At 31.4% G+C, this 25205-nt stretch overlaps 1 protein-coding gene across 1 annotated transcript in view; it reads left to right on the forward strand.

The window, feature by feature from the left end:
- The window catches only part of LOC122716649, a 184335-nt gene that overhangs the window by 87735 nt on the left and 71395 nt on the right, over positions 1–25205 (forward strand). Inside the window, exon 3 of the mRNA XM_043939925.1 lies at positions 18276–18329. Coding sequence (XP_043795860.1) covers positions 18276–18329 — 54 coding nt within the window. The remainder of the gene's footprint in view (positions 1–18275; positions 18330–25205) is intronic.

The following is a 25205-nucleotide window of genomic DNA, read 5'->3' on the forward strand; positions in this document are numbered from 1 at the left end:
GCATTGTGCCCGATCCCCAAACAATCGAGTTTTCGCATTCTCTGGAATCTCTCCACCATTTTCGCAATCTCGCCACCTCGACGCAACAAACTTTCGAAAGTTCTCCAACCTAACCTTACCTAACCTAACCTAACCTCATCTAATCCTCTAATAATCCTAAGCTTGCTTCCTAACTTTTTCTTTTTTCTTTCTCGATCTCCTTAAATTTCACTACTTCGATACTCTTCTCCCAATGGTGGAAAAATCGAAACGATTCTCGCTCTTCTCTCAGTTGGATGGACACGATGTTACAGTTTCACGAGAGGGAACGGATTTGAGGCGGATTCTTTGGACAGAGAGTTGAAAACTCGTTCGGGGGGAAATGCAGTATCGCGGGTAATTAGAGGTAGTTGAACTTTTTCTGGGCCTCTCCGAGATTTAAAGAGAGGAAAGATAGGAAAGAGAGAAATATCGCGATGGCGTAGATTTTTTCTAAGCTTTCTTGCGATATGCAGTTTCTCTAAAAAAGAGATTTTCAAATATAAATTGAGATGAAGATAGAAAATGGAAAAATTTTTGATCAACTTATTCGATCTTTATCTTTCAAAATTTGTTTTAAAAATGAAAGGAACGATGAATGCGGAGAATTAGAATTTGCGAAAAGAATTAGAATTTGTTGAAAGAAAAGGATGGAAGAGGAGGAAATAATAACACACAAGATTAAAAAAAGAGATATTTTTACAGATATAAATTGTATAACGCCTATTAAAATTGAGATGAAAATAAAAAATAAAAAATATGCGAAAAAGTTTTGATCAACTTATTCGATCTTTATCTTCTAAAATTTGTTTTAAAAATGAAAGGAACGACACATAAACGCGGAGAATTGGAATTGCGAAAGAAAAAGATGGAAGAGGAGAAAATGATAATGCACAGGAGTGAGAAAAGAAGTCGAAGGGATATTTTCACAAACGTATAAATTGTATAACGCTTATTAAAATTGAGATGAGAATTTTCAAATAAAAAATAGAAAATATGCGAGAAAATTTTGATCAAATTATTCGATCTTTATCTTTTACGTATTATGGATAAAATTTGTTTTAAAAATGAAAGAAACGCGAAGAATTAGAATTTGCGGAAAGTGAAAAAAGGGATATTTTTACAGACTTGTAAATTGTATAAAGCCTATTAAAATTGAGATGAAAATTTTCAGATAAAAAATAGAAAATATGCGAAAAAATTTCGACCAACTTATTCGACCTTTATTTTCTACGTATTATGAACAAAATTTATTTAAAAAATGAAAGGATTGACGATAAACGCGGAGAATTAGAATTGCGAAAGAAAAAGATGGAAGAGGAGGAAATGATAATGCACAGGAAAAAAGAGATATTTTTACAGACTTGTAAATTGTATAAAGCCTATTAAAATTGAGATGAAAATAAAAAATAAAAAATAAAAAATATGCAAAAAAGTTTTCATCAACTTATTCGATCTTTATCTTTTAAAATTTGTTTTAAAAATGCGAAAGAAAAGGATGGAAGAGGAAGAAATGATAATGCACAGAATTTAAAAAAGGGATATTTTTACAAACTTGTAAATTGTAATGCCTATTGAAATTGAGATGAAAATTTTCGGATAAAAAATAAAAAATATGTAAGAAAATTTTGATCAACTTATTCTTTATCTTCTATCATGAACAAAAATGAAAAGAACGACGATATGGAGAATTGGAATTGCGAAAGAAAAGGATAGAAGAGGAGGAAATGATAATGCACAGAATTTAAAAAAGGGATATTTTTACAAACTTGTAAATTGTATAACGCCTGTTGAAATTGAGATGAAAATTTTCGGATAAAAAATAAAAAATATGCGAGAAAATTTTGATCAACTTATTCTTTATCTTCTATCATGAACAAAAATGAAAGAAACGACGATAAACGCGGAGAATTGGAATTGCGAAAGAAAAGGATGGAAGAGGAGGAAATGATAATACGCAGAATTTAAAAAAGGGATATTTTTACAGATTTGTAAATTGTAATGCCTATTGAAATTGAGATGAAAATTTTCGGATAAAAAATAAAAAATATGCGAGAAAATTTTGATCAACTTATTCTTTATCTTCTATCATGAACAAAAATGAAAAGAACGACGATATGGAGAATTGGAATTGCGAAAGAAAAGGATAGAAGAGGAGGAAATGATAATGCACAGAATTTAAAAAAGGGATATTTTTACAAACTTGTAAATTGTATAACGCCTGTTGAAATTGAGATGAAAATTTTCGGATAAAAAATAAAAAATATGCGAGAAAATTTTGATCAACTTATTCTTTATCTTCTATCATGAACAAAAATGAAAGGAACGACGATATGAAGAATTGGAATTGCGAAAGAAAAGGATGGAAGAGGAGGAAATGATAATGCACAGAATTTAAAAAAGAGATATTTTTACAGACTTGTAAATTGTATAACGCCTGTTGAAATTGAGATGAAAATTTTCGGATTAAAAATAAAAAATATGCGAGAAAATTTTGATCAACTTATTCTTTATCTTCTATCATGAACAAAAATGAAAGGAACGACGATATGAAGAATTGGAATTGCGAAAGAAAAGGATGGAAGAGGAGGAAATGATAATGCACAGAATTTAAAAAAGGGATATTTTTACAAACTTGTAAATTCTCTCTAAATTCCAATTCTTCGTGTTTATGTATCGTTCCTTTCATTTTTAAAACAAATTTTAGAAGATAAAGATCGAATAAGTTGATCAAAACTTTTTTGCATATTTTTTATTTTTTATTCGTAATGCCTATTGAAATTGAGATGAAAATTTTTGGATAAAAAATAAAAAATATGCGAGAAAATTTTGATCAACTTATTCTTTATCTTCTATCATGAACAAAAATGAAAGGAACGACGATTTGAAGAATTGGAATTGCGAAAGAAAAGGATAGAAGAGGAGGAAATGATAATGCGCAGGATTGAAAAAAAGGGATCGAAGGGATATTTTCACAGACTTGTTAAACGCCTGTTGAAATCTCAAGATTGTTGTATTGTATAGGATGTACAAGCTTTGTTATAGGATGGTTTTATATGGGAATAGAAAGCGAGGAAGGATGCGGTGCTCGGTTGATGAGGAATAATGAGTTTCTTGGGAAGAAAGATACGATTTAATCAGCTAATATCGTCCAGCCTTTTACGCTTGAAAATTTCTATTTTAATCCTTTTGTTTCCTTTTTGTTTCTCTGTAACATCATAACTTTCCAAAGTTAATTACGTTTTATGAGAAAAATATGTGAAGAATGATCAACTTGCTTTTCTTCAGAAGCATATCTTGCTTAAAAGTCTTGGAATAACTTATCTCTTTTTTTTTTTTTTTTTTTTTTTTAATAAAATTAATACGTACTCTGTGCAATAATTTTTAATAGCAAATTAATTTATCGGTACTTTGTTTATCAGATATAAAAGGTTTTAAAATAGTGAAATTATTAGGGATATAAATATTTCTACATATAAAAAACGTAATTTATATATTTTTTTTTAACGAAACTGTTAATATCCTTCGTCAATATTTTCCCCATCATGGAATATAAAGTTTTCGATTTAATCGTTTCAAAGTAATAGCAAATTTACATTTAATTTTTCTTTCGTTAAAACATGATTACGTGATATTAAAAATTATAACAAATATATATCTCACTCGATCTTGATAAAATTCATCCCTGAGGAGAGATTATTTTTCAATTTCCTAATTAAATATTATTAAGAATTAAAGGTAATAAAAAATTCTAATTCTAATCGTTTCGCAAACCTAATACGAATAATTGTAAATGTATAATAATAAAAAGACATTCCTTTCAATTAAATGAATTAAATGATCCGAATTTCTCCAAATATTCCAAAAAATAAATTTTGACACTGGCAAGATTTTCGATGCGCGATTTATTCCTCTTCTTCACATTTATATTTATTCGCCGAACAAACGAGATGGCAATTTCAATTCAGATATTTTCCATATTTTCCATCGTCTCATCGCCGATACATCGAAGCTTTTAATTTAGCCAAATGGCTCTTCGATATGACAGTTCCATCGACTCGAATAGATTTCACAATTTAAGACAATTTATCCATATGGATCTTTTCTTTTTTCTTTTTTTTATTTTCTTCCAACCACGACGCGTCCAATTCTCATTCCCATTCCTTTCCACAATCCGCGAGAACAAGATTTTGTCTCGCGGTCGTTTGTTTATTATTATTTTGGCAGCGGAGCGGAGTTGCGTACGATCGAATTATATAAAAAGGAAGGACGGACAAAGCGAAATAAAATAGCGGGCACGTGTTAAAATCCTGCGTGGAAATCGACTTTTACGATTGTCGAAACACGTGGACCGCGTGCGTTAAAAATAAAGATATCATTTCGCGTCACAATTTTAGGATACGCAATCGTGGTGGTGAAAAATTAAAATTGGCAGGAAGTTTCACCAGAGATAGAATCATGGAAGCCAGAAAATAATCGATCCCATCGAAATTTAAAAATACCCGTAACGTGATATTCTGATGTTATGAATTTTAGACAAATTTTTTTTTTTTCTTTTTTTCTTTTTGAGAAACTTAATAATTCGATTTTAAGATATTATATGTACACGGTTGCTGAAACTTACGTCAAAACTAGTAATTTAGTTTTTGAAAAAAATTATACCGAACCTATATTTTATTGGCGCTAAAATTAAGAATTTTTGAACTCGAGAAAATAGAATTTTGATAAACTTTAATAATTTGATTGTAAGATATCTATATATCGTAACTGGAATTTATGAATTTAAAGTTAATAATCGTTTTTGAAAAAATTATATAAATACCGAACCTATATTTTATTGGCAATAAAATTAAGAATTTTGAAAATCGAGAAAATAGAATTTTGATAAACTTTAATAATTTGATTATTATATATAAGATAAGATACGTATATATGGTAACTGGAATTTATGAATTTACGTCAAAGTTAATAATCGTTTTTGAAAAAATTATATAAATACCGAACCTATATTTTATTGGCAATAAAATTAAGAATTTTTGAACTCGAGAAAATAGAATTTTGATAAACTTTAATAATTTGATTGTAAGATATCTATATATGGTAACTGGAATTTATGAATTTACGTCAAAGTTAATAATCGTTTTTGAAAAAATTATAAATAGCGAATCTATATTTTATTGGCAATAAAATTAAGAATTTTGAAAATCGAGAAAATAGAATTTTGATAGACTTTAATAATTTTAAGATACGTATATATGGTAACTAGAATTTATGAATTTACGTCAAAGTTAATAATCGTTTTTGAAAAAATTATATAAATATCGAATCTATATTTTATTGAAGTTAAAATAAGAATTTTTAAAATCGAGAAAATAGAATTTTGATAGACTTTAATAATTTGATTTTAAGATACGTATATATGGTAACTAAAATTTATGAATTTATGTGAAAGCTAGTAATCGTTTGGTTTTTGAAAAAATTATACAAATACCGAACCTGTATTTTATCGAGGTTAAAATGAAGAATATTTTATAAAGTCGAGAAAATAGAATTTATCGATTTGATTTCTTTTTTGGTTTGGGTGAACTGGAAGAGAATAAAATGAGGAGAAAAATTTTTGTTATTAATGTTCAAAAACACGAGAAAATTTAGAATAGGTATAAATTGTACCTACCAGTCCAGTCTAGATGGTTAAAAATATTAAAAAAGAGATCTAAATTTTTGAAAATCTAGACTGGACGAGCGTAGCTCTTAGCTTGCCATTATTTTCCAAATAATAAATATTCTAATATAATCGTTCTTTCAATAGAATTCTTCTTATTTCGTATAAAATTTTGTCTAATTAAAGTTTGGAAAATAATGGCAATTACCAGGTCTCACCACGAGGAGGTGACTACGCACGAGACCCGCCTGAAAAAAAAATATTAAAAAAAAAACAAAATATTATTAAATAAATTTAAATAAATTTAAAAACATATATAAATAAATTCAATAAAAACATATATAAATAAAATGTAAATACAAATATAAATTATATAAATACAAATACAAATATAAATTATAATAAAATCAACAAAGCATGCAAAAATAGAAAAAAAGAAACAAAAAAGAAATTAATACAAAATTTAAATATACCTGAAAAAAACCTGAAAAGAAGAATTAATTATTTTCACATTATTCTTACATTAATCACAAAATTTATCACTAAAATATTTATCACGCAATAAATTATTATAATTAAAATTAAAAGTTAAATGTCGTCCATTGTCGTTCATCGTCGTTCAACGAGCTCTTAAATTAACTTAATCTAAATCTTAATATTAAATCTAAAATCTAATATTATATCAATACCTGTAACAAAGATACATTCGTATTTAAAATAAAAAAACAAAAAAGAAATTAATACAAAATTTAAATATACCTGAAAAAAAGAAGAATTAATTATTTTTACATTATTCTTACATCACTCTTACATTATTCTTACATTATTCTTACATTAGTCGCAAAATTTATCGCGCGATAAATTATTATAATTAAAAATAATTAAAAGCTAAATCCCACGTCGTCCATCGTCGTCCAACGTCGTCCAACGTCGTCCAACGTCGTCCAACGACGATTAAACTTATACTAATCTTAACCTAACTTAATCTAACTTACTACTAACTCTAAAATCTACCTAATCATACCAGCATCTGTATCAAAGATACACTCGTATTTAAAGCTCGAAGTATTCAATTAAAATTAAATTGAAATCGATACACAACTCCTACTACACTCCTACCACCATTGCAAAAAAAAAAAACTCTAGAGAAAATCTCTCAGAAAGAAAGAAAGAAGAAGAAAACTTGAAAGACCAACCTCCTCTGAATCGCTGTCTCCCTCGTATCACGACTCACGTCAATGGTCTTACGAGGGAGTCGACGGACAGGTGATGCTCGCCAGTCGTGACCGGCCGAGGGTTACGACAGTGGTCCGGCGGAAGAACGACTTACGTCCTGACAACACGCGGAAGGAGCGAGGAACGAATCCCCGACCACCGGAGCCGATTTACGAGTACGACGTCCGACCGCGAGCCCAAACCCCGATCGAGCGCCCTCGAGCGCCAATCGAACGGGGCGCGGACCTTCGACCGGCCACCGGGAGCAGAGCGCCCGTCCGAACGATCCCCGGCCACCGCCGCGCGACACTCGGTCGACAGCGACTCGGTCGACGGCGACTCGGTCGACGGCGACTCGGTCGACAGCGACTCGGTCGACAGCGACTCGGTCGACGACGATTCGATCGACGGCGACTCGGTCGACGGCGACTCGGTCGACAGCGAGTTGAAATAAGCGATCGAAAGAAAGAAGAAGTGAAATAAGGGGATAAGTAAATAGAAGAGAAGAGGAGAAACGATTAAAGATTGGAGAGAATTTGTAAGCTAATTTTTCTAAGTTAACGAGTGTATCTAGATACGAAATGCGATTAAATTCTAATTGGTTTATTTCGTCGATCATGCCTACAGTCCAGTCTGTTTAATTTAATCGAGGTAATTAAAAAAAGGAATTGTACGATTGCAAAGGTTTTCAGACTGGAGTGTAGGCGCGCGTAGCTCTTGGCTTGCCATCGCTTTTCGAGTATTATTCTCGATTTAATATTAAGGATTTATATATAAAATGGAAAATATGAAATATAAAAATGAAAATATGAAATATACAAATAATAGGAAAATTTGAAAAGCGATGCCAATTACCGGGCCTCACCCACGAGGAGGTGGCTACGCATCGAGACCCGTCTAAAGTTAAAAAATAAAAAAGATATTAAAGATTAGTTAATTAATTAAAGATATACATGTAGAAGAGAATATAAAATACGTGAAAAATAAAAATAAATATAAAATGTACGTAACAGGAATGTTTACATCGATCTTTACAAAATGAATCTTTCTCATTCGCCGCAATTTGTCGTTTAAATCTAGCTTAATCTAAATCTTAATAATATTTCGTCGCTCGCAATCCCGCGTCGTCCAACGGTGAATCGCTTAATCTAAGACTTAAATACTTAACAATAATTTTTTAACAAAAATCTTTACATCGATCTTCACAAAAAAATCTTTTCTCACTCGCTCGCAATCTTAAATCTAACTTAATCTAAATCTTAATATTAATTAATACATTTTACATTTACTTTTAATACATTTTTTCCTACTGGCAGCATCCGTGAATCGAAACACACGCCTCCCCCCTGTTAGTAAACCAAAACAACAAAAATCTAAAACTACTATCCCAATCGAATAAATTCAAAATATCTATCCTATCCTAAAACTAAAAGAAAAAGAAAGAAAAAGAGAGAGAAGCGCAAAAATGAAAGAAACGAGGAAGAAATTGACAGAAGAATTCGAGTCGAAATGTCTGCCTCGCGTCACGGCTTATATCAATTGACTCACGAGAATCGTTGAACGGCTGATGCTAATGCAATCGTGACCGGCCGAGGGTTACGGCAACGGTGCAACGGGTTGGAGCGCCTCGCGTCCCAACGACACGGGAAGGAGCAAGGGATGCTGGATCCCCGACCACCAGAGTCGATTTACGAGGACGACGCTCCAACCGACGCGACACCTAACCCCGACCGAGCGCTCTTAAAGAAGAGCGCCAATCGAGCGGGGCGCGGACCCTCGACAGGCCAGTCTGCGAAAACAGAGCAACCGATTCGAACTATTCCTGCAATTGTCGCGTGACGCGCGGTCGACGAGCGACTCGGGGAACAAACTCGATCCGAGGGAGTAAGATCGTGAATGAAGATCGTTTGACGAAGAGCAGAGAATATTCGAATCGGTTGACGATGATAATTTTTTATGTTTACAATTGGGAGGGAAGAGGCGTGTGTTTTTGTACGGGAATGCGCTCACAATAATTTTAATATTTGTTACATTACATTAAAAAATAAAAGTGAAATTAAAATTATTAGAAAAATTCGCGCGCATCCCACGACGATCCCACGGTGCCCCATGGGGGGGTTTAATAAAGTGGTACCCGCAGTCCAATCTAGACGTGTCAAAATACCCGAAGGGAATTTGGTTTAGATTGGACTGCGAATACTGCGTAGCTCTTGGCTCGGTATCGATTCGTGGGAAGTATAATCCTTTGGAAAAAGGATTCTCAAAGATTAATCTTGCGTGAATCGATACCGATTACCAGGTCTCACCACGGGGAGGTGACTACGCGTCGAGACCCATCTGAAAAACAAAGAAAATAAATAAAGGATAAATTAATAATGGAGATATTGTATAAATAAAAATAAAAATATATATAATTAATATTTATGTATTCGAAGAAGCGAGTGTGTAATGAAAGTAATAAATAAAAAAATGAAAGTTGAAAAATAAATTAATGTTTGAATACGCGAGTGAATAAATAAATATTAATCGAATTGAAAATATAAATGTTAAGAAGCGAAATGAATTTTAGAATAAAAGTGTGTACTTAAGAGTAAACGATTGAAATTTATTCGTTACGCGTATAAGAATTTTAAAAAATACGTTACAGTTCTGATCTGTTCTAGAGTTCGTTGCGAAATGACCTCCGCGCGAGACTCGTGTCGTACTTATACCTCCCTCGTGTCGCCGGGTCAGGTTTACCGAAATTTGCCGAAGATGTACGTTTTCTGCCGATCGAGTCGAAAATAATTTTTCAAGCGCGATTTCGGTTATTTTTTTCGAAAATGATGTCGATAATTAATAATTTTTTAGATTTTTACATGTTACGTATTTTTAAAACGTTTTAAAACTAATATTGAATTTTTTTAACTGTTTTACGGTATTGGTTTTATACTTGCGAGCGTGTTAACGATGTTACGATTTCACGAATAATTATAGAATATTGTTCCGTTTAATGGTCGATCGAAAATAATCACGATGTTAAATAAAAATTCGGACGAAGAGATGTAAAAAGAGATATCGAACTTTTATTTCAATTATTTATTTCATTTATAATTACATTTTATGACAATTTATATATTTTTCTAAATAAAAATTATCTTTTAAAAAAATCTTATGCTAATAAACGTGGTAATTGAATTTATATTGGAATTCAATAATCGTATTTCGCGAAAGAAAGTAAAATATACGATTCATCGTAGAACGCGTGAGTGAGATTTAAGGATGTTCCGATAACGATTATCTTCTTAATCAAATGTACATAAGCATCGTTTAAGTTTTTCTTAATTTTTGAATTTGTTAACCCATTAATAGTTATAATAATAATGAATAAACTAGAAAATTCGTTTTTGAAAAATTCTTTTATATTAAATATAATAATAATATAATAAATTATATTAATATATATTATTGCATTAATATAATAAATTATATTATTAAAATAATAATATAATAATATAATAAATTCTTTTATATTAACAAATTTTATAATAAACAAAATAATTTAATTGCTATAACAACAATCAATGTAAATAAAGAATTAAAAATTAAAAGTTAAAAATTAATATCTCTATTGGCAAGTTTAATAAATAAATAAATATATAAATAACAAATTCAAAAATAAAGAATATAAATAAACGAATAAATAAAAAAAATGAAAATATAAAAAGAATAAAAAAATTAATAGTTAATGTAGAAACAATAAACGAAGAATAATAAAATGTGAATGAATAAATAAACGATGCGAGAAAGAAATGATTATTAAAAAATAAAAAAAATAAATAAACGATACGTAATACATCTACAACAATGTGTTAAATTAGAATAAATGTTATAAGAATAAAATAATTTATTAAATTATTCTCCGTTTATTGAGTTTAGTCAAAATGTTACGGTCCTACCTTCTTATCAGGGAGGTCCGTTGCGAAATGACTTTCTGCGTGACCTACCGCGGACTCGTAGAAGGTCAGCGCGGCAGTTACGAGGTTTGCCGAAAATATACGTTTTCAGCCGATCAGATCGAAAATGATATTTCTAACGTAATTTCGAAATATTTTTTTAAAAATATTATATATATCAACGATTTAACAATTTTTTTTAATTTTTACGCTTGATTTAATTATTTATCACGGTAACGAATAATAATTGATATATTTTTACAAACGTAAAATACAGATTTAAACTCCTTTGAGATTAGTACAATTAGTTTCGTTGTAGTTTAGAATATTTCAAATAACTATTTCACGAGAAATCTTTTTAACCATTTTTAAATATTTGATTCGTTCGTTTACTTATTTATTGCAGTGATAATTGATACATTTCTTGATCACAAAGTAAAATTTAAACTAGATTAGAAATTGTGTTAGAATATTTTTTAATGCTTCGTTTGCGCAACAACTGCATACATTTCATCGTTAAATATCATTCGATATTTAATGAATGCGCAAGTATGAAATCTTTTTAGGTAACCACGGCGTCAGAGAATCGCTGTAAGATAAATATTTGCTACATCCATATGATACGGCGTGCATAAAGCTCATTAAGCTATCAAACTGTTAATTGTACGTACACGATGGTAGTACTAATTAGTGGAGTCGTAATTAGAGAGCCCATAGCTACTGGCACATTTATCTCTCGGTATGTAACGTTGTTCTTTAATCATCTCGACAGAGTTCACCATGCAGAAGAAAAAAGACCACGATCCACGCTCCATTTAGAATACTATTACGAATTCTTTTTCTTGCAAACGATCCACGATGCTCTTAAAAATTTCATAAACCAAAAAAAAAAAAAAAAAAAATAAAATGATTCTTCTTATTAACTGCTATAATAAAATTGAGTTTGAAAATTAAGTATTGAAAATTTCCAACGGATTAAAATTTTAAAATTCTTTATCCATATTTCTTCTGGAAGAAGAAAAGAAAAGAAAAGAAAAGAAGGAAAGAAAGAAATAAATACTTTCTCTAAAATTCGATCGACATTTCCCTGGAATATTAAAATTTGCATTTTTCATGCCGCATTAAACTCGAAGACCTTTCTGACTCTCGACCCTCTGTTCTCGTTTCATCGTGAAATGAATACACTTCCGTCAACGCGGACCTCGGTATCGGTTTAAAAATATTCGCGCCGTTTGCTCCAGTTTTCCTATAACCATCCCGGTATTTTAATATCCGTCAGCAAGTCCAGCTGGAATATTTATAACGGCCGGCCGCATCCTTTGATCGGCAACTCCAAGAAACGATATTCCTCGATAATGTTCTCTTTAAACGTCGTTTCCCCTCCCCCTCTCAATTTATCCAACTCTTGACTTGCAAAATACCTTCGATTTTTTTATCAATCCATATCTCGTCATAAATTTTCGAATTTTATCCTCGTTTCGAATTCACAAATTTCTGAAATTTCTTTCACTCTGCTCTCGTGAATCGTCCACGAGACGAGGGTTGACGACAGAAGATTTTACAAGATTAAAGAATTATACAAAGTTTAAGGATTCAAGGATTCCGTTTTAAAGTTGGAACCGAAATGAAACCGTGTTGTTTTGGGAGGTCGATTATTATAGGTCCCCTATAAATAACCGTACACGCTACCTGTTTCAAATTGGTGAATTGCATACAACGTGTCCAGGAACGGCGAGCCAATGCGAGATCGCTAACAGATTTCGGCGAGTCCGTATTGATTTTGCCTTCGCCTACGCCTACCGTAGGCGTAGAACTGGGATGATTAACGATCTCTCTTCCTCGTCCAATCTCACATGTACGAAATTTTTTTCTAGATTATATATACAGATTTCGTTGATTTAATTATGATACTTTATAATTTAAAAAGATTATTTTTTAAGATTATTTTTTAAACGATCGTCGATATCGATAAGATGAGAAAATGAGAGGTTATTTAGATTTCGAAATATATATATATTGAAAATTTGATTTTATTTTTAACGATCTCTCTTCCTCGTCCAATCTCACATCTACGAAATTTTTTTCTAGATTATATATACAGATTTCGTTGATTTAATTATGATACTTTATATTTTTAAAAAGATTATTTTTTAAACGATCGTCGATATCGATAAGATGAGAAAATGAGAGGTTATTTAGATTTCGAAATATATATATATTGAAAATTTGATTTGATTTTTTTTATTAGAAAAAGGAAAGTCTATATTTTTGGAAGGGGAAAGTATCTTCGAGCGAAATGCGCGGTATTTGAAATTTTAATTTTCCAAACGATTTTTTAATTTATTTATTTCTCTTCGAAGAACGTCTTTTGATGTAGATACATTTTTTCGATTTTTTTTGCTCCTCTCTACCTTTCCCTCGATGGTTTCTTTCTCGTATCTTTTCAAGAGATCCCACGAAAAATCCCCTTCGGCATTGATAATATTTTCTTACATCCATTGTCCAATTCCCTTTCTTTCGGTAATTCGATTGGATTCAGGTCAAGTAAGTGTGGTAGCCAATCTGTGTAGATCGTGAAATCTATATTTCTTCCTTACGTGGGTTGGAAATATTAAAAACCGCGAAAATCAAAGAAAACCAAATCTCGAGTTTCACAGATTTTTAGAAGAGTTATTAATTCTGTAAATCGTATCTTTATCTTTTTCTCACGAAAGAAGGTTTGTGTTACCCGACAATTTTATTCCATTTGGGAATAAAACGATTTTCTTTTCATCTCATGTGTTTTGTTTTTTTAAAAATTTCCCTTTGAATAAATAAAATTGAATAAATATTTTTTTTAATATTGTTCCAGTAAACGGGGAAGATATTTTGTTTTTTTTTTTCTGTTCCGCTTTTTTCCCGAGGTATTTTGCATGAACAACGAAGCTTAGTCAGAGATTGAATATTACGAACAAGTTTTTCAATGATATATTTTCGATCAGAGGTAACAAAAGATTTTAATGCCCCGAGTAATTTTCTTTTTCTCCATTTTAATTCCATTTTTAGATGCGATAATTAAATATACGAAATTTAAGGGAATTTAATCAATTTGAATCGAGTCTAATTTGATTCTATTATATTTAGTTTAATTAAATCTGATTAAATGTAACGCAATATTACGTTATATATATATATCGTATCCAGATCAATTACAAAAATTAAAAAATCGTTAGAACATTTTGGATAAACGTTTTGAAATATTTATTCAATTTCTGTAAAACACGAAAGATTGTCTCTTAGAATTTTTTTTTATCAAAATAAAAAACATAGATTAAAAAATTGTGCAAAGAATTTGATTATTTTGCGTTTAAAGGATAAACAAATTGTAATGCTTAAAATGAAGCAATGACAATTTATTTTGCTTTATCTGCTATACTATTCCATGTTAAACGATCACTAATGTTCGTAAACAGGAAAAAGAAAGAAAAAAAAAAAAAACTCTTCGAAATTATTCTATGCTCGCAAATAACCATAAACTTAACTTATCATAAATCTAATTCTCTTAACAAAACTAATACCCATAGCCAATGTTATAAATGCAACTTAAACTACACTTAATCTCCTCTTAATAGTTATAAAGTTAACCTAAAACAAAAAATAAATATTCACGAATCGAATAAAGCACGAGATATGAAAAAAAAAAAATTCTGGAAAAAGAAATCAAAATTCTCTCTTACTTCGTAAACCAGTGGATATAAACGTAAACGTAATCTAACCTAAAGTTAAATCTGTATAACTTAACCTATATCTCTTTATAACGACATTAGAAACCTAACATAACCTAAATCTAATACTCATATACAATAACGTAAGCGTAATCTAACCTAAAAATTTACGTATTTCTAAATCTTATTAAATAAAAATTTGAAATTCCGCCATTTTCTGCATCCCAATAAATAAATTTTCCCCTTAATTTCCAATTTTACTTCGTAATACGATGTCTTTACTTTGCTCTCGATGAAATAATTTCCTTTTGGGAAAATAGCGACGAGACGCGTCAAAATTTTTCGAAAAATCGAAAGAAATATGGGTTCGTTATTATCAGAGCTTCGATGGAATTTATTCGTTTTGGCTTTCCTAACGATCGTTTGTTCGCTTATCTGAACGGCTGTGCACAGGAGGAACAACAATTGGCCGTTTTTAATATCCTTCGTGCCGTGGCTCGAAACAACCGAATTTTCACCAGAAATTGGAACATTTTGGAACAGAGGTGGAACAAAAAAAAATTGACCACGTTTTGAAGCCCATACATTTCTCTTTTTTTAAATAATACACGATGTAGAGAATGTAAAAATTTGAGAAAAGTTCGTTATTTTGTTATTTTCGAATTTAAAATTTCGCCATTTTAGAAAAAACAAAATTTTGAAATTTTTATCTTTTAGTTATTTCTACAGGTCATAAAGGTGAATTATTATTCAATGCAAGTTAATTTTCTATCCAAGTTTCTTCGATGGAATTTGTTAATTGAAAAATTGAATCGTGCTAATCGATAAATGGAATACATTAGTAATCCATAAAAGGCAGAAATTAATGAATCAAATAAATCGATTTCATTTGAATTTTAAATTCCTGAATCGAATTAATTTCTTCATGACTAGAGATTAAAATATTTTCTTGTTTTATTAGATCAAAAAAAGAAAAGAAAAATACGGATATGTAATTTCTTATCTCGAGTGGTGATCGTTAATTTTTACGACCGATGGAACGGAAACGGTGGATGGGAAAAAACACGGGAAGAATAATTTTTCAAGTATATTTTATTTCTAAAAACAAGCAGGACTCGCGTAGAATATGTTTTATTTATCAGAAACGAATCTTCAATCTTCCTCGTTTTCAAAGATGAAGTTACTTACTAGGTCTCGGAGTCTCGAGGAGATAGCGATTTCTTACGATACTTCTACATGAAAGAAGTTCTTTTACTGAAAATATCTTTCACGACCATCGTTTCAGTGCCAGTGGCAAAGTGAATAAGATACTTACCCAACTCCAACGTCGCCAATATTTTCAAATATATTCAAAAGTCATCTCGTCGAAACGACAACTTTGTTAAATAATCTTGAACGAAATTAAATTTCTTTTTTGCAAATTAACAACAGTCACTTTATAAACATTTTTACGAATATATTTTAATTAAATTTTTTGTCGAATCCTCTCCTTTTTTGATTTCTTGAATCTTTCATTCAATTTTTTTAAATTTTCCTAAATTCTCCCATTCAGAAAACTAATCTAAATTACGTCCAAATTTTCTAATTCTCTATATATAATAATTTATCAAGGAATATCGTCGCACATAATAGATATATTTCTTTCGCCAAAACTTCTTCACGTTATTTCTTTAACATTCTATATTTTTTTATCTTATTTCTTTTTTTTATATCCTATTCACGTCTAACGTATTTCCTTCGACAAATTGAAAAATGGTTACCGTCGTTAGCTTTCTCATTCGTCAGAAACGCAATACTTCGATAAACACGATGCTCGAGCGATGTCCCTCGTAAGCATTTCAAGGCATCTTCGTTATCGCGCTTTTGAAACGAAATCTACCGAGATCTCAATAAACCTTGCTCCACGGTTAAATTAACATTAATAGTCGAGATTAATTCAAGCCCGAGTACCGATCAAAGTATTTATCGATAGAAATCGTAAGCTATTCTTCGAAGAAGAAGAAGAAGAAAAATAAGAGAGAAGGAGGAGCGTTGGAAGAAGAGGAATTCTAGCGCGACTCTTGAACGTGATTAAGAGGCAAGGGATCGTTGGAATAGTTCTGAAATAGCTTTGAAATAATTTCGACTCGACTCGGAATATTTTAATTTTTTTAACCGCTTGTTTTAATAATTAAACGTAGTACGATTTGATCGTCGAGATTTTTAAAATTATTTTTATTTCTTTTTTTATTGCCTTTGCAATAATATAAAATTTGAAAATAATGAAAATGTGTGTGAGAAATTACGATTAATTTTATTCTGTGGTTACTGTCAAATTAGATTTGAGAGTAGAGAGAGAGAGAGAGAGAGAAAGAAGAAAGTAAAGGAGAAAAAGAAGAATTTTAATAGATTGGAAAACGACGAGATATGAGATAAGTGAATATCTCGTATGATGCAATTTCGAATGTATAAGGCAAGAATGTTTTGATACATATCTTACCTTTGAGTGGATGAAAATAGCCTGTGGGCAAATGTTAGCAATGTAAACGGGATATAGCAAAGATCCAAGACGTAAGGCATTTTTGTTTTCATAGCCTAAGGTTCTTCCCTGCCTCTAATGTTACGCGTTACTTAATAAAAACAAAATGAAAATTGTAATTAAAGAAAATTAAATAGGATACGTCCAAAAAAAAAAAATAATAATCATACAGATATAATTATAATTTAAGCTTGAACTAAAAAAGTTTTAATTAAATTATGATTCAAATTACAATTTTTAAACGCCACATACTCATTTCTTGTTCATTTTAATTTCAAATGGATAAGTTCGTTAAAATTCTTATTCTAAGAGATAATCAAAAAAAATTCAGTTCGATCCATTTTCTGAAAATCTTCGTTTACCTCTAACTTAACAAAAACAAACTGAAAATTGAAAACTGAAATTAAAAAAATTACACCTAGATATTATAAATTTTAAACTTAACCTGAAAAATTTCAATTAAATTATAACTCTAATGTTACAATTTTTAAACGCTCAATTGTTTCGTATTCAATTTTGATTTCAGATAAATAAGATTCGTGAAAATTTTGTATCCTAATAGCCTTAAAGAAAAAGAAAATTCGAGAGAATCGAATTCGTTCCATTTTCTTCGGAAATTTTCGTTTCAACGCGTTTGCCTAAAATCAATGTTATCGGAGATATCCTCGAGTTGCCGGATATGTATTATCTACGAGAATGGATAATTACACGGTAGATATGCAAATTTCCAAGATTCACCTCTGCCTGGTGCAAACGCTTTTGCTTTGCGGATTAATTTCGGGTTTAACCCTTTGGCGAGGATCACGAATGACGAGTCTTCTCGCAAGATTCCTGAATTCATTGACCATTTCTGCATCTCTCTCTCTCTCTCTCTCTCTCTCTCTCTCTCTCTCTCTCTCTCTCTCTCTCTCTCTCTCTAATTCGCGTGTGTAATTTTTGAAAGATTTGCCATTGCAAAAAATTTTCCAAAAAAAGACGAAAAAATACAGGATTTACGAGCAGAAGATTTTCAATCGAATGGAAGAATATTCGTTGCAATTTAACTTATAAAACTTGTCCAATATCAATCAAATTCAATATCTAAGAAATTTGCAGAGAATTAAATGTGTATCCCTCCCCCCTTTCCCTCTCCTCCTCTGATTAATTGCACGATTCTTCTATTTCAAAATATTCAACTCTTTTGCCTCATTTGTAATTGCGCATGGGAATTTGTTCTGTTTCAGGGGTACGAGGGATCCCTGTTGAAAGTCACAAGCAAAAATGGGAAAACAGCGTCGGTGAGTCGTTATTTTTTCAAATTATCCCTATTGTATCTTTCTTCGCGTGACGATATTTAAAAAAATATATATAAAATATATATATATATAAAAAAGAGGAGTGAGAATAAGAGAAATTTTGTTTTTGCGTGTACTGTGGAAAGTATAAAGCGTAGGAAAAATAGATAGTGGAAGAATAAAACGTGTAGAAATAAAGAAAAATAAGATAGGATGGTATCTGTTGCGCGTGTAAAATAGCGAAGCGAAAAGAAAAGGAATAAAATATATATATATATATATGAAAAGATTAAAGGGGAAAAAAAATTCTTTTACGAACGATCTGCCTTGAATTTTTGCCTAGAAAAATAATATAAAAAAAAAAAATAAAGGGAATAGAACGGCACATCTCTCTCCTCGTAGCACGCGTGTAAAATGAAAAAGAAAAGAGAAGGATGAAAAAAAAATTTTTTCGTAAAGAAGTTAAGAGACGAGGTAATCGTTTGCGAAATGTATTTATATCTCTCTCCGAGATCGAATTAAACAATAAAAATAAATACGATAGATTGATGCAAATCTATCGATCGATCAAATTTTGTTGAATATTTTGTTTGCTCAAATAGAGAGATAGAAAGGAAAAAAAATAGAAAGAAATTTGCCAACGATTAGTCCGTTCTTCCCGTCAGCGAGTGTATTTTTCGAACGAAAAGAAAGGAAAAGGAGACAAATGGGAAGGGAGGGGGGAATTGTATATTCCTGAGCGAATACATCGATTCCCTCTTACGATTCGAGAGATTTTTACACGAGTCGACAAAGTGTCGAGATTTTCTTGCGATTATTCGTCGCGGTAAGGAAGAAACTCGTCGTGAACCGGAAGTTTCAATCGAATTCCGCGATGTATAGAGAGCGGTTCGTACCGCTTTCGAGAACAATTCTCTCTTTTCCTTTGTTCGCGTTTCGTCGATTCAAAATCATCGTAGACGATATTTTTTTTTTTTTTTCATCTTTTGAAAACTAAAATTATTGCCTTTATACAAATTGTTACATGTAAATTATTCAATTTTTGTTTTTAATCGTCGTCCATTTTACATCTGCAACGAAACAATCGAACGCAGGATTGAACGTGATCAGTTGAAAAAGGATCGATCAATTTAAACGATCTTTTCATTCGAATAATAATTTATCCTGCCTAGTGTAAATTTTTTATCTACGTATCCTTTGCAAAGATGCTTTCTCCTCCTCGAATCTTGGAATTCGCAACGTGCCAATATTCTCGCGATCTTCGATATAATTCTTCGATAAGATTAAACGCGTGACGAAGAAATGTCACGATAATTTTATTTAAACTGAAATAAAGATCGGAACTATAATATCTTTTGGTTAGAGAAGATAGAGTTTTCGTTACTGGCAAAAACTGGTCGGCTCGGAATTATTGTCCACCTGGCCTTCTAAACGCGCTTCTTTTATGCGCTCATTTATGCGATAACGCGGGGACAGAGACGACAAAGAACCGTGTTAAATGCAGTTTCACGACTCTTTGTGTGTAATATCAACCAGTCACATCGCGCGCGTATTATTAACACCGACCATTTTACCACCTATAATTATTTATTGTTACTTTACGCTTTGTTGCCTATCCTTGTTCGCCACTTAAGAAAACTTGCTTACTGTTTTACAAATGGAGAAAGAAAGAGAGAGAGATTAGGTTAGGTTATACGCGTAATATCGAAAGTAAGAAGATTATGATTTTTAAAAAGAAATAAAACTCGATTGCTCGATCGATGAAAAGATGAAAATAATAAAATTCGATTGTTTTACTTTTCGATCGACAGGATTTTAAGGATAATATTTTCGAATTATGCGATTCGCTATTGAAAGAAATTTATGATAATTGATCTTCAATGGTAATATGATAAATAACAACGGATTATTATTTTTCAAATGAAAAAACTATTGAGTAAAACATCTCGGTTAACTTTCTATCCAAATGGATCAATTTGTTCAGGTTTATTTTAAATTTTGCTCGAACGGAATTTTCTTAGAACGCGAGCGGGAAGAAAAGGCGAGCAAAATTAACGGAACAGAGGCCACCCCCTTTACCTAACGACGGAAAGGAAGAAAATGCAGAGAACGTTACGTGAGTCACGTAACGAGGGAAAACGTAATCGATTCGTGTGCAAAAAAATACATCAATTTTATAGCGGGTATGGAAGGCATCGTGGCCAGGTATACACCGAGATATACACAACGTTCAAACCGTGATAACATTAATTTATGCACTACCAGTGGCCAACACACGCGTAACACGCGACACAACGTTGCCACTTGTTCACGATGGGAAATCAAACTTTCAAACCCTGATTCGTAAATGTCCATAAGTTTAATTTTTAATCGTACATTTCGAGAAATATTTTTCAGAAATGATAATGGATCTCGCGTCGTTGAAACGCTATTTTCCTCGAAAGAAGATTTTGAAAGAAAAATTTTTTTTCAAGATATTTTGATTTTTTTTTTTTTTTTTTCTTTAAATTCTTGGATTCTATAGACGATATAAAAGTTGAATGGAGTTTAATCGATGGATAAGAATTGAATTATCGTGTAGAAACAATTAAAATGATTTTTCTATTTGTTATTTCTTATGGATCGATATATTCGAGAACTTTTGAAATAAGAAAGGAAAGAATTGAGATTTTACGAAGCGAGAAAAGGATAAAGTCTCGCATCGAAGAATTTGATTCGGAGGTTTCGATTCGACCTCGTTTCGAAGGGGTTGTATATGTGAAAATACGCGTGATTGGAAATTCGAGACACGCGAAAAGAAATCGCGTGAGAACGGATAAAATGTCCGGCTCGAATCGGACGGAATTTATCAACGCTGAAAATATTGAATTCGTTAAAAAAAAAAAAAAAAACGAAAAATTCCATTGATCTTATAAAATCAAAAAATGTGCAAAATGTTTCGATAGAAAATTTTCTTAAATCACCATTTGCCATTTAATCCCCTGTATTCTCTTTTTATTCTTATCTTAAACTTCGAAAAGCGAGAATAGAAATTTTTCTTTTAAATTACCACCATCTATCGAACTCCATCTCTCTCTATAATTTCATATCTTCGTGTATAAGAGTTCTAAGAGAAAATAGAAAATTTTCTAAAATTACTTAACTTTCTATAATTTCATGTTCCTATCTAAAGAGTTCTAAGAATATTTTTAAAAAAGGGAAAAGCTAAAAAGGAAAAGCTAAATTCAGAAGAATCGTCTAAAATTATCTCGTATATTTGTTGTACCTGTATTGTTAAGCAATATCTTTAGAAATTCGCGTTTCTCGCGTTTTGTCTCTTTACATATCGTCGGGAAAGAAGTTTCTTCAACAAATATTGAAACACGCGATGCATGAATCGATTCGAATAATGGGTTTAAGCCAATAACTTGCACAATTATGATATAACGTATATACACTATCACCGTAATGTGATTTAAACCCATTACTAGGCATAAAGCGACCTACGGACTTTGAAACATGCGATGCTTGCATCGATTTAAGCGATAAGTTTTATAAATCAATAACGATAATTCCAGAGCTCGAACAAAAGGTTTATAAAATCGATAGCTAGTTCCAGAACTTTTTAAAATTGTAAGCTTAAGCGATGGATTTAAGTCAATAATTAGTCACGGTTTCAAAAATTGCGCGACGACTAGTGGATAGCTCCACTAGTTATTAGTAAGCTATTAACTTAAACCCATCGCTACTGACTTTGCGATGCATCGTAAGATGATCGAATCGAGCGATGGGTTTGAGTCATTTCCAGAATCGTGTGAGCGATGAATTTAAGTAAATAATCGATAGTTCTGGAAATCGTGCGATAGTTAGTGAATAATTCCAAGGTTATACGAGCTATTATCTTAAACCCATCGCTAGACTCCAAAGCAATCTACAATTTCAATTCTGAAACACGCGACAATATCGACTCGAGAAATGGGTTTAAGTCAATAGTTCCAGAGTTGTGTGAGCGATGGATTTAAGTAAATATATAAATAATCGATAGTTCTAAAAATTGTGCGATAATTTCAAACGTGAGTCATTAACTTAAACCCATCGCTAGACTCCAAAGCAATCTACAATTTCAATTCTGAAACATGCGACAATATCGACTCGAGAAATGGGTTTAAGTCAATAGTTCCAGAGTCGTGTGAGCGATGGATTTAAGTAAATATATAATATATAAGTAAATATATAATAAATAATCGATAGTTCTAAAAATCGTGCGATAACTCCAGAAGTGAGTCATTAACTTAAACCCATCGCTAGATTAGATTTAAAGCAGACTCTGAAACGTACGATGTACATCGTGCGATGATCGATGGGTTTAAGCGAATAGTTCCAAAGTTGTGCGTTGGTTTAAACCCATCGCTCGATGCATCGAAACAACGTTTCAGCATCCGTGGCTCGACTTTTAGATACGAATACGATACGATTTCGTCTTCCATTCGCTCGTATTAATCGGCCCATTCGTCGAACAAAAAATTCGAATCCTTTTATCGGTTTCACGTTGAATTTCACGTTTCAAGTTCTCAGATCGATATCCCGTCGTTTTCCAACAAGTTCAACCTCTTCTTTCGATTTCGTATCCGGTGGTCTGTGGTCTACTCTTCTTCTTTTTCTTTTTATCGCGATAATTGGACGATTTTGACAAAGACGTATAACAACGTGCAAATAATTGTGGTCGTTGCTCGCGCAGGTGAAATTTTCTTCGATTTTACGCTTTCTTTTTACTCGCCTCTGAGTGATATTAGTAGATTCGCTTGATGTACTCCACTTTCCATTATTTCTTTTTATAGATCCAGAGATAAATTCCATACTTCAATTTTCACTCGTAAATTTCTCTTTCTAAGAGATTTGCTTTTGTTTCTCTCAGTTCAATTTTGCACAGTTTAGCCAGAATTTTTAATGCCATGTAATTTATATTCCTTTTTGTCGAATTATACAAAATTTTCGCGACGACTTTTCTCTTTTTTCAGGAAAAAAAAATTTATCCTGAATTTTCGCCAGAGAATTTTTTTAATTAATCGCTACGTTTTTTCTTTTTTTATTTTGCCAAATAGAAAATTTATCGCAATCTCTGTCGCAAGATTGATCAACGATTTTATTTATTTAATTTTTTCTCATGAAAATTTTGATAGAATTTTCCTTTTCAAATTTTTTTTTAAATAAAGAATAAAATTAAATTTTCAGAATTAACTTATAAACTCACCTCTCCTTTTCTTGCCTCCAACGAATCCAGTTTTCCTCTATCTTAAGATCTATCTCACTCATTTTCACTCCAAAAGACCGACGATAAACTTGAAATGGAAATAAAATGGAGCGATTTACACCGATTTGCATAGCATTTTTCACGATTCGCTCGTAGTAAGAAAGAGAAAGAAAGAAAAATAATTCACGCCATTTGCAATTTTACTTTCGACGACTTTGCCCCTTTTTTTAGAAGAAGAAAGAAGCAATTCGTTCGAAAGAGGGAAGGGAAACTTTTGACTCGATTCCCTTTTTTTTTTTTTTTTTTTTTTTTCTTCCACGAAAATATCGCGCCATCAGACCGCATCGCAATTTTCCAACCCTTCGATTATGCGGAATCGCGATAACAATTGCTATCGTTTTGCTTCGCGTCGGTTACGTGCATCATAATCGGTATACACCTCTTTGTCGCACGAATAGCTTTCTATTCGAATAATTGCAAAAAGAAAAAAAAAGAAAGAAAGAAAAAATAGCGTAGAAGAGATCGATAATAGAAGTATGAATTATTCTGATTTTTATTCGACCAAAGTGTCATATTTCACTTTACTTTTCACCCATATCCGAATTATAAATAATTGTTGATTGGGCAGTGAAAACAATAAATAAAAATTTTTAGCTGAATAAGTATGTGTATCGAAGAAAAACTATAAAATAGTGATGTTGCTGGCAACATTCAATAATAAAGCCACATAAAAAATTTCAGTGAACTTTAAATTCTATAAAAATAATAAATATCACTTACACAAAACAGAAACAGAAACTCAAATGTGTCAGTCTTAATTAGCCAAGGATTGAGATAAATATTTTCAGAATTATTTTCCGTCGCCATTTTTCTTTTCCTTTTCTTTACAATATATTTTACAATATTCTTCAAAATATTAATTACAATATTCTTTATAATATATTAATTACAATATATTAAAATAACCAGTATCGCGATAAAAAAATTATCCTCTTCGAGGAGGATAATAAAAATATATTCCTTCGCGTTCGAAGAAATAGAAGAAAAGAGAGAGAGAGAGAGAGAAATTAAAATTAGCCGTTGAGGCGATAATGGACGAAGAAAGAAGACGGAGAAAAGAGAGAGAGAGGAGAAGAAACATGAAAATTGATTGTACAACATTGCACGCGCGACTGTGTTCACTATTAACCCAGATGTCGAGCACCACCGATTCCGGCTGTGGCTGTGTATTACGTCGATAAAAATGAGCCTCGTCGCGAAACGAAACGTTTGCATTACGTTCGGGAATTCCGTGTTGCGTTTCGATAAGTTTTCTTCCGTGATAATGCGACCGTTAATGGCACGAAACGAAAGCTCGCGTAATTTCCTCGATTCGACGCGAACGAGTCGAAACGTTGCGACGATCCTTCGTTAGAAAACGTTATTCATACCGAGAAATGTAATAATTCCGTCGATATATTCCCGCTTGTTCCTCTTCTACACGTATCGTTGCAAGTAATTTTATCATCTTGTTATTATTTATGAATGCACTTTTCATTACCGCGGAATTGTATTACGGTATATTTTAATGTAAAAATATCGTACGAAATTTAGTGAAATCGTGGATCGAATTCGTAATTTTAAAAAAAGTATAAAATAAAATATCACGT

This window comes from Apis laboriosa, unplaced genomic scaffold (genome assembly GCF_014066325.1).
Source record: "Apis laboriosa isolate Shangri-la unplaced genomic scaffold, ASM1406632v1 scaffold47_cov149, whole genome shotgun sequence".
In the NCBI taxonomy this organism is placed as follows: domain Eukaryota; kingdom Metazoa; phylum Arthropoda; class Insecta; order Hymenoptera; family Apidae; genus Apis; species Apis laboriosa.